Here is an 11,626-nt window from a genome sequence, read left to right as displayed (position 1 = left end):
AGGACAGCCGCGTACCTGGAGGCGGGAGATCCAGCTTCATCTTTCGCAGCTCAGCCATGGAGGCCTGAAGCTGCTCAACGATCATGTCGTCGCTGTAGAAAAAAGTCTGAGCGATGCGCTCCTGCAGGAACTCTCTCAGCTCCTCCAGAGACATCTTCAAGAGGCGCTCTGTTCACAAACCAGATGTTAAACTCACAGAAACGTGCAGTCACGTCTCATCTGTCTTGTATTGGAGCTGTATTCAGATGACATTTAACCCCTGTTTTAAAAAACTGACAATAAAAAATGTTTGTGTAAACTGAGTTGTGTAATCCCACATATGATTTTGTAATGAGCACATTAATTATAAACATCTTTATATTTATATAACATCTTCTATTTTCTGCAATAATAACTTGTTTGCTACAAATGAGATTTAAACGACTGTAAACATCTATACACTTGTAGATATCCACACGAACACAGAAACCCTGAATCACACAAGTATACAGACATTTATGCAAAAATCATAAAGATGTCTCGAGACCAGACACCAGTAAGTAGTACTTAAATTGCAAAGTGTGGCCTTGCGAAGTTTCACTTTTGCAGACTTTAGGAAAGCAAACAAAAACTGGAAAACTTCAAAATCACTTGATTTCAGGAGGTTAATAAGAGGCTAAAGTTAACACAATGTGGTTGTTGTGTAGAAGGCTCAGTGAGGAAACTGAGCAGAGAGTGATTTATTGTTTCGTGGCGACCCATCCATCATCTCCTTACTCTTGTGTATCTTGAGGATAGTGTAAGACATGGCGGTGAGGAGCCGCTCTCCCTCCAGGATGAAAATGTCCCACAGGCGGAGCGTTAGGGTGAACGGTGTCTGCCGGATCACAAACACAAAAAGTTAGAGAATCACTGCAGCTTAGCTGGATTTGTTTGTGCCAGTGGGTTCATGTATGTGCTGTTCTCCTGCTGGCTGGAGTCAGGAAGTTTGTTTGGTTCCTTCTCAGACCTCAGAGGCCCCGAGGCCCCTCTGAGCCCGGCAACTCAGCGGGATGGAGAAGTGCTGACAACAGCCAAACGCTGCCAGACCACTACCACAGGATTGTGGGCATGCAAGTAGAAGGCTAATAACAGTTTAGGCTGACAGGTCTTAATGCTCTCCTCTAATGCGATGCACCCGAGCTCTGCTGAAATCATGTACAGTATAACTGTGTGAAAGGCGATTCAGTGTTTTTATGTTACAGAGATTAGCATCTGCTAATGCTAACTGCTATATTTACACAGGCTTAACTTTCCAGTTTTATTAAACATGCAGTTGGCTATATTCATAAATTCACATTGTAACGAGCAGCATATGAGCAGCATTCCTTCTCTCACCCCAACCGGTCGCAGCAGATGGCCCCGCCCCTCCCTGAGCCTGGTTCTGTCGGAGGTTTCTTCCTGTTAAAAGAGAGTTTTTCCTTCCCACTGTCGCCAAAGTGCTTGCTCATAGGGGGTCATATGATTGTTGGGTTTTTCTCTGTATCTATGAAGCGCCTTGAGGCGACTTTTGTTGTGATTTGGCGCTATATAAATAAAATTGAACTGAATTGAATTGAATGTGTAATCTGGCTATTTAATGAATAATAATTATCATTCAGAGCACTGAGATACCAGGTTCCTCCAGAACCAGCTCTCAGTTTAGGAGACATGAAGCATCTTTTCTTTGAAGGTCAGGATTAAAACGTTCCTCTCTGATAAAGCTTGTAGTGACGGCTGGATCAGGTGACTCGTTATGCTGCCACACGCTCAGGCTGCTGAACACTTTTTCTTCTCTGTATTCTTTCATTTCCTTCCCCTCACACCCCAACCAATCACAGCAGGCGCTGCCAGAGTCTGTTGGTGATAGCTTCCTGTTGGGAGGGAGTTCTTTTTCTCCACTGTTGCAGGTGCAAGATCGTTATTCGCTTTAGTTTAGTATGTTTCAGGCTCTGATGCAGGGTTCCACCTTATAATATTAAGCACTGTGTGTTGACTGTTGTTGTGAACTGGCACTATAGCAAAATTGAATTGAACTGCTTTAAAACTTCCCAAGCAAAATAGAGAAGATACATGGAAATGATATGACATAAAACAAGAAGAGGGGAAAGCAACCTCTTCACACAGTGAGAAAATAATCAGATGACCTTTTATTCAACGTTTAACAGGCAGAAAAAGATGATCTTACTCGTTTACCCCAAGATAATGACTCACCCTGTCAATGAAACACTGCAGGAACCATTTGGTGCTGTAAATGCCTGCAGACATCTGCTCTTTGTCCTTGAAATAGAGAACACGAGTCAGAACTAGCACGTATCCTGCTTGCTAGAGCGTTACTCCAAGTTTTTCAAAAACAGAAAAAACTGATCTCACCAGATGTTTCTTCAGTTTGGGAACGAGCTTGGAAATAATCTGATCATGATGTGCCTGGAATCTCTGAAGTTTTGGAAAGCCTGGAACAAAAAAGCCTTAACAGGGCAGAAGGGAAGTGAGAACTTTTTAATCTAATTTCATGTCAGTCCAAACCAAATCTGACAAGCAGTACAGTTTGTAATCAGTTCCACCACCCGCAGAGCCAAAGACTGTCATCTGCACGGTTGGTGCAGCTGCAGGAAAATGATTTCAGTGTTTAGCTTCATCGTATCTTGCAGAGAACACGTTTGCTGTTAATGTTCAGACGAATGAATGAATCCTCTGGGATGTCTCACCATGCATGGCGTGTTTCTGGTTGGTGAGCAGCTGTGACAGGGCCCAGAAAGCGTCTTCCTCATTCATGTACATGAGCAGCAGGGCGGCAATCTGACTCATGCCCTGGCAGTAGCTCACCTCCTGCAGGAAACGTGCAAAAAGACCCCAATAATGGGCTTTCCGCTGTTGTGGTAACTGTAACTGACACTAGCTTAACACAAGTTAACACAAGACTATCAAACAATTATTAACTTTTTGTCATCATCCTGTGGGACCATTCTCCACCACGGATATTAGTTTTATTATTATCAGCAGTAGTGTTATTGTTGTATTTGTATATTCTATAGTGCCTTAATAGTCAGTAGGAATAAAGCAGATGGGCCATGATCAAAACGAATTAAAAACCCCAGAATATATTAAACATGGGCAAATTTTCAATTACTTAGTCATTCCTATTTTGAAATGTTAATCATGCAAAGCAAAAAACAAAAGCACGGAGCTTTGGTCACTGAGGGGAGTGGAGTCTATCTTAGCAAGTGCAAGGTGAGAGGCAGGGTGCACCCTGGGCAAAGGCCATCGCAGGATCAACAATGAAAGACAGACAGCCATGCAAACTTGTATGCACTCCTAAAACTTTAAGATGCATGTCTCTGGCTGTGGACGAGGACCCACACAGGCACTAGGAGAACATGAGAGAAGGACCCCAGCTGCAGCAAGCACACTACAGACACAATGCTACATGATTTTATTCATATGTACAGAAGAAGCAATGGTGATATTGTCTTAATAGTATATTGCAAATATGTTTGTTTGGTGTGGGCAACTGTATTTGACATAGTACATTGCAACACTATTCTATAGGAAGTGCAGAATTATTAGGCAAGTTGTATTTTTGAGGAATAATTTTATTATTGAACAACAACCATGTTCTCAATGAACCCAAAAAACTCATTAATATCAAAGCTGAATGTTTTTGGAAGTAGTTTTTAGTTTGTTTTTAGTTTTAGCTATTTTAGGGGGATATCTGTGTGTGCAGGTGACTATTACTGTGCATAATTATTAGGCAACTTAACAAAAAACTAATATATACCCATTTCAATGATTTATTTTTACCAGTGACACCAATATAACATCTCCACATTCACAAATATACATTTCTGACATTCAAAAACAAAACAAAAACAAATCAGCGACCAATATAGCCACCTTTCTTTGCAAGGACACTCAAAAGCCTGCCATCCATGGATTCTGTCAGTGTTTTGATCTGTTCACCATCAACATTGCGTGCAGCAGCAACCACAGCCTCCCAGACACTGTTCAGAGAGGTGTACTGTTTTCCCTCCTTGTAAATCTCACATTTGATGATGGACCACAGGTTCTCAATGGGGTTCAGATCAGGTGAACAAGGTGGCCATGTCATTAGTTTTTCTTCTTTTAGACCCTTTCTTGCCAGCCATGCTGTGGAGTACTTGGACGCGTGTGATGGAGCATTGTCCTGCATGAAAATCATGTTTTTCTTGAAGGATGCAGACTTCTTCCTGTACCACTGCTTGAAGAAGGTGTCTTCCAGAAACTGGCAGTAGGACTGGGAGTTGAGCTTGACTCCATCCTCAACCCGAAAAGGCCCCACAAGCTCATCTCTGATGATACCAGCCCAAACCAGTACTCCACCTCCACCTTGCTGGCGTCTGAGTCGGACTGGAGCTCTCTGCCCTTTACCAATCCAGCCACGGGCCCATCCATCTGGCCCATCAAGACTCACTCTCGTTTCATCAGTCCATAAAACCTTAGAAAAACCAGTCTTGAGATATTTCTTGGCCCAGTCTTGACGTTTCAGCTTGTGTGTCTTGTTCAGTGGTGGTCGTCTTTCAGCCTTTCTTACCTTGGCCATGTCTCCGAGTATTGCACACCTTGTGCTTTTGGGCACTCCAGTGATGTTGCAGCTCTGAAATATGGCCAAACTGGTGGCAAGTGGCATCTTGGCAGCTGCACGCTTGACTTTTCTCAGTTCATGGGCCGTTATTTTGCGCCTTGGTTTTTCCACACGCTTCTTGCGACCCTGTTGACTATTTTGAATGAAACGCTTGATTGTTCGATGATCACGCTTCAGAAGCTTTGCAATTTTGAGACTGCTGCATCCCTCTGCAAGACATCTCACTATTTTTGACTTTTCTGAGCCTGTCAAGTCCTTCTTTTGACCCATTTTGCCAAAGGAAAGGACGTTGCCTAATAATTATGCACACCTGATATAGGGTGTTGATTTCATTAGACCACACCTCTTCTCATTACACAGATGCACATCACCTAATATGCTTAATTGGTAGTAGGCTTTCGAGCCTATACAGCTTGGAGTAAGACAACATGCATGAAGAGGATGATGTGGACAAAATACTCATTTGCCTAATAATTCTGCACTCCCTGTATGAGTGCTGCAGTTTCAGCAATTTTTGCAATCCACATGTTTCAGTGGCACGTCTAGTAAAAACCCTGTTTCTGCAAATAATAAAAGCAGCTCAGTAAGACAACCATCAGTGCTGTATCAGCTGCTGTCCACTTAAAGCACTCAATGCATATCATGTCAAAAGCATGCAGTACTGTGTGTGGGGTGTGTGTGTGGGGGGGGGACAAGAAACCACAGTGGAAAATGAAGTCTCTGCCCACGAAAAGAAAATTTAGACGTGACTGCAGATTTTTATCAGTTCACTTGAGTTGCTGGTGTTTTAATGTTTCATGTAATTTAGAGAAATCAGCTACTTACTGTGTTGTAGACTGAATATGCAGAGAGGACATGAAAGAGAGCCTGCTGCCTGTAAATCAAAGAAACAGGAAGGAAAGGATAGGAAAGGAGAAGAAGCAACAAAAGGAAACAAGGAAGGGAGTGAGAAGGAGAGGAAATGAAAAAATGAGTGTCATGAATCCTGACACTGTATGTGAAGCTGTAAGCAAACCCCACAGCAAACAGTGTGCTGGACACACAATTACAAACCAGAAGTGAGAGGAAAGGAAAAAATAACAGTAACACAGAGAGACTACAGTCTCTGCTCTTTAAAAATCCTTTTTGTATCCTGAACATCTGTTAGATACTGAAATGTTCTCCAGCTCCACACTTTCCACTGCTGCTTCTGAACAGGACCATTACACTGACATCACTCTGTTACAGGATCAGGTTACACATAAACCCACGCCATCCAGAGCTCAGCCTGCCCACCTCTCTCTCACACTCAGTCCAAGTTCACCCTGAGGTCTCTCTGCTGCAGACACAGATTTTTTTCCTCTCGCACTTTTTTAATCTGTTTGAATATGGTAACAGTTACAACCTGGAAAATGATATGTAACACACACTACATGACCCAAAGTATGTGGACATCCAAGCCATGTGCATCAATGTCCTTCTACAACAACCTTAATTAGTCTTGTCTCAGGTTTTCCCTCTGACGGGAACCTGGATGCAGGGATTTCAGTGCTCAGCGCTACTCATTTCAGCCTACTCTGAATCCAGATAAAAAGGGCAGCTTAGATATTGGTCTAAAGTTTATTAGTTTATTATGTTTCATGTCGCACTAGTGTAAATGGTAAATGGGCTGACTCTTATAGAGTGCTTCATACAACTTACCTTATTCACCCAATCACACCCATTCATACAATTCATACAGTTGTTTGCTAAATGTTGTCCTATAATTAGTAGGGGTGGGTTTTTATAATCGATTTATCGATTAAAATCGATTCTGGCTTGGATAACGTAAAATCGATTCATTAAAATCCTGAATCGATTTTTTAATATTAATTTATTTTGCCCGAAATGCCAGAATCTCAGGTGAAAGATCACAAAATTTCAACAACCACCAAACAGTTAAGACAGTAAATGAGAGCAGGAACACGGCTTCTGCACAAAGACGTAAACAAAAAGCGCGGACCCGCGGATCAGAATCAGTGAGATGTCGCCTTTCTCAGCTGATGGTCGGGGCTGAAAGCCGACAGCTCGCCGATTCTGATCCGCGGGTCCGCGCTTTTTGTTTACGCCCTTTATGAGCCGATTCTAAAGCTGTTAGTTTCATCTCTCTCCAAACAATATTGACCGAACCAGCAGCAAAAGAAGATCCAAACTACGCTTCACATAAACATCATCATGAATTCCCTCTGACTTTTGCTGACTTTTCAGGATAAAAATCACACTTCATGCACAGCTCTCTCTCTCTCTCTTTTCTTCATTATTCGCTTGCTTGTTACGCACAAGTCTACCGTTGTTTACAGCGCTGTCGGCCGACGTTTTTTTTTCCCTTTTACTTACTTCCGAAAAGTAAACCTAATTTCTGCCGTTCAATATTGAACAAATTTAAATTTTTTTAAATTAAGCAAAATGTAAAACGCTTAACCGTGTCTCTAATAAAACCGCTGTAACGTCAGAGGTGATGTTCATGTGTTGATTAATGGTTTTCTTTCGTTTTTGATGTACTGCAGATTATTTTTATAAAATCCCAGGCAAGGAAAATCACCTTCATGTTTTTCTGTTTTATCTTCAGCTACTTTGACACAAAAGCATCTGCTGTGACGCTCACACCTGTGATAAAGTCTTGCGTGTGTCAGCTTCCTTTTTATTGATACAAAAATATGTAAATGTACTGATCTGAATTATAATATTTCTGACTGTCAAAATTTCCCAGATTCAAATCGAATCGAATTAAATCGAATCGTGGATCGAATCGATTCGGGACCTTGTGAATCGGAATTGAATCGATTCTAGAAATCAGTGACGATACCCAGCCCTAATAATTAGCACTGCGACCTAACAATCTTAACACTTTGCTGAAAGCATATGATAACTGTATGCTTTCACACTGTATTCCTCTTTAATGTGCAAGTTACATCATTTGCTCACAGTGTTGGGGAGTAACGGAATACATGTACCGCCGTTACGTATTTAAAATACAAAATATGAGTAACTATATTCCGTTACAGTTACCGTTTAAAAAGGTGGTATTCAGAATACAGTTACTTTGTTGAAATAAATGGATTACACTGCGGTACTTTCCTGTTTCATTTTGTCGCGGGTCAGGACTGTTTGGGTTTTGTTTGACAGCTACGTTCTGTTGTTCCAGGCGGCAGCGTTACGGTTGCCATGGTTACAGGGCGACGCTCTATCTCTCGCGCGGCTGTGTGTTTCCTGGGTGAGAGAGCGCCTTTTTGTTGTTGTTGTTGTTGTGCTAAGCTAACAGGCAGAATGCTACAAGCATAGCTCTAAAGAATGTAGCATCATGGGCAGTGTAGTCCGTGCTGCAGGGAGAATGGACTGCCATACACGTTATGTGTCTGTGAGCGCGAGGAGGGAGAAAAAAGGGAGTGGAAAGGTACGAGTTGTCATTGAGGAAAAACGGGAGCTGGAAGCATGTAAATATAATAATAACCACTGCAGCCAAGAAGAGAGCCTGACGAGCCCAGTTGTAAGTAAGCTATTAAGACTCGACTGTACACCGTGTTCGTGTTTTCCTCCGAAAACAATAATTTCCGTTGGAGCAGTCTTTCAACGCCTCTCTCTGTCTCTCGCAAGAAAAGTTGACCCACACAACAAAGTAAAGCTATTTTTCTGCTACGAGCCGACAGGGACCCCGCCGTATTAGTCAGAGGTCCCTTTACTACAGTTCGGAGCTGCGGACCTTCAGTAATGGTAATAAATCACACAGCAATAGTACATTCACGTTGTTGTAAAAAGCATGATAATATGTTAAGTAATCCAAAGTATTCAGAATACGTTACTGTCATTGAGTAACGTAACGGAATACGTTACAGAATACATTTTGGGGCGTGTATTCTGTATTCTGTAATGGAATACATTTTAAAATTAACCTTCCCAACACTGTTTGCTCAGTACTTTGAAAATATGTCTCTGTAACTTTGGATCCCACCACTGAGCTTGGCGGTTATAAATATTCTTTGAGAACAGAAAGTCCGAGCCGTTTATCCGTCTGAAATCCATTTCAGCTGCAAAATCCGACTCAACAGTGAAACTTACTTGACTCCAAAGCGATCCATGAACATGATATGGTTTCGAAATGTCCTGTTGATGTCCAAGTCAATCTGTTTGATCTCAGATGAGCACAGCCTGGCCTGCTCCTTCATTTTCTGAGTGAAAAACAGACAAAAGTCAACAAGGACATGTGGAGGTACCTGTGCTGAAAGACAAATGTGTCATTCAGTAGAGCTACAAAAACAAGTTTTACATATCAGGGAATATATATTGTAAATTCAGTCAGAATGAATCTATTATTGATTATGCTAACTGTTTATGTGTGTCATCAGTTTTCTGAAACATCTCGTCTATCAGAGAAAATGTGATTGCATCTATGAATGTGCTGAAAATGTGATTACAGGTTGGTGGACCATCTTATCCTTTACAAATATGTGTCAGTTAAGATCAGTCTGCCAGGTGATAAGACTGTCAGCTTTGATATTTCATAGCTTTAACTTTTTTTAAAACATGCTACTTTATACTTTTACTTTATTACATTAGACTTGTAACATTTACAACATAGCTACAGTTTATAACAGTTATAACAATGTTTTTCTCTCAGCTTTTTAAAAAACGTATTTATATGTCCAACTTATTTTTATGCTCAGAACAGATTTGCAAAGAGACTCATTTCAGACGTGAATAAATACCTCATATTTGCCCTCGTTCTCCTTCTTGGCCCTGTCCACGTCCAGCATCAGTGCCCAGGCCCGGCCTCTGAGCTGCAGGGGGATGCCTTTGTATACTCGTTTTACCATCTGGCAGCAGAGAGCAGAGGGAATCATAAACACTGAGTGAATAAAACGCCACAAAGTTTAGAGAACAGAAGCTACAAAGACTGAATCATCAGAAAGTTAAACCACCTACCGATCGCCTACGACCCCGTTCACAGTAAAGCCAAAAGTTTGAAAACATTTTCCGTGAGCACTCGAAACAGGTTTGTAAGTATCTCTCTGTCGTACAGTTTCTGTTAACTTGGTTGGCTTTGCAACTTCTACCTCAAGTACCTCCACTCATCAACATGGAAACACCCCCCCAAATCCTTTGTCTTGGGCCAAGTGCTTTGTCTTTTGGACTTAATGCTTAATTGTATTCAGCGTGAGTTTTAGTCTGTCTGTTGTTTTGCTTTTTTCCTCTGTGTCTGTGAGTCTGCGTTCGGGTCCAGTCCTGCCTGCCACGCACAGTTCATCCACCTTGCTTGCTCTCATTGCTGTGTATGTATTTGATGTACTTGTGCTTTTCTCAGCTCACTGACCACTCAAAGTGCTTTAGACTACAAGTCACATTTTAGCCACACATTCATAAAGCACTTTACACTTCTAGCTACAGATTTTTACAATTTTCTGATTACTCTGTTTTTTTTACTTAGACAGGCTGCACAACTATATTTTTTAATGATTTATTATTATTTTTCCATCTTTCCGAGACAGCAACATGATATTTACTCCTGCAGCCTCCCAGCCCTGACTTTGTTCAGTCACTGCTAACCAACTAACTCTGGTCCTTATACACTAATGTGCTGCCTCTGAGTAAACTGGTCAGCTTGGTGTTATGCTGGTGTATAGCACAGTTTTGTTGAGTTTGTAGACTTCAGCTGGTGACAGAAGTGCTTGTTCTGCTTTAGGGATCTGCTATAAACTGGTGGCTCTTTGAACCAGAATCCACAGCAGTCAGAGATCTGCTGCCACTACACAGAGTTCACCACAGCTGCAGAGCAGAACAGAGACTACTGTCAGCAGCTTTAGTCAGGTGGAACTGTACATATTGTATTATTTATTCAGTCATTTGGAAAAGGAAACTAGAATTACAACTAGAACGAGCTCAATGACGACTTTAAAAGAGAGCGTTAGGCTAACAAAGAGCTCAAATTCATGCTTCGAGCACGATAATGTTTCATGTTTTTAACAAAGACAGATGACAGAAATGCTCAATGATGGATCAAACTGAACTGAACTCAGTTCAGTTTTATTTATATAGCACCAAATACCAAAACAGTTACTGCAAGATGCTTTATATTTTATGGTAAAGACCTTAGAATAACACAGAGATTTATTATTTATGAACAATTTAGGCAGCACGGTGGCACGGTGGTTAGCACTGTTGCCTCACAGCAAGAAGTCCTGAGTTCAATTCCACCATCAGGCCGGGGTCTTTCTGTGTGGAGTTTGCATGTTCTCCCCTGTTTGCGTGGGTTCCCTCCGGGTACTCCGGCTTCCTCCCCAAAGACATGCAGTTAGTGGGGATAGGTTAATTGATTAGTCCAAATTGCCCACAGGTGCGAATGTGAGCGTGAATGGTCTGTCTGTGTCAGCCCTGCGACAGACTGGCGACCTGTCCAGGGTGTGCCCCGCCTCTCTCCCTATGACAGCTGGGACAGGCTCCAGCACCCCCTGCAGCCCTGAAAAGGATAACTGGAAGCGGATGGATGACTTACTGACACTAGTGGAGACCAAGCTAACGGTGGATGTACACTCAGCTGCTCTGGTTGAGTCTATTGATTTTCCAGCCACAGTAACAACGATCAATAAGCATAGCAGCAACTCTCTCACTAATGTAGGTGTTTGTCCAGAGGGTCGGAACCAGTCAAGCTAATTTTCCACCTTTCCACATCCCGTACAAGGACGCACATCGTCTTAGTGAGGAAGAGTGTCGGTGCAAAACCAAAGAAACTAACCCAGAACTGCAGAGTGTCAGAACCCAACCTCTGCGTTGTACAATGGGATTTTTTAATACATTTTAAAAAGTATAATGGAAACATGAAATTAGCATATAAGAAATCTGATTTCATCATTTTTTCAGCAAAATTGTTATTGCTAATGACTGCTTGTGAGACTTATGGGGACACTTGCCAGAAGCTTGTATGAGGACATCATTATCGAGATGGAGAGAAGATTGTAGGTTTTTTCCTCTCCTAGTGTGATTTATATTCTGGTGAGA

General features: G+C 41.8%; 1 protein-coding gene across 1 annotated transcript in view; it reads right to left on the bottom strand.

Moving 5' to 3' along the window:
• The window catches only part of LOC309707550 (USP6 N-terminal-like protein), a 28,044-nt gene that overhangs the window by 2,807 nt on the left and 13,611 nt on the right, over window positions 1–11,626 (bottom strand). The window contains exons 6-13 of the mRNA XM_082534944.1: window positions 9,340–9,447; window positions 8,693–8,802; window positions 5,444–5,492; window positions 2,706–2,826; window positions 2,371–2,465; window positions 2,212–2,277; window positions 757–856; window positions 16–168 (exon numbers count right to left, since the gene is read on the bottom strand). Of these exons, the coding sequence (XP_082391070.1) occupies window positions 16–168; window positions 757–856; window positions 2,212–2,277; window positions 2,371–2,465; window positions 2,706–2,826; window positions 5,444–5,492; window positions 8,693–8,802; window positions 9,340–9,447 (802 nt within the window). The remainder of the gene's footprint in view (window positions 1–15; window positions 169–756; window positions 857–2,211; window positions 2,278–2,370; window positions 2,466–2,705; window positions 2,827–5,443; window positions 5,493–8,692; window positions 8,803–9,339; window positions 9,448–11,626) is intronic.

Source organism: Aulonocara stuartgranti, assembly GCF_965226115.1.
Source record: "Aulonocara stuartgranti genome assembly, chromosome: 1".
NCBI classification, from domain to species: domain Eukaryota; kingdom Metazoa; phylum Chordata; class Actinopteri; order Cichliformes; family Cichlidae; genus Aulonocara; species Aulonocara stuartgranti.
Note: the sequence above shows the minus strand (reverse complement) of the source record. Positions and strands in the feature narration are given on the sequence as shown.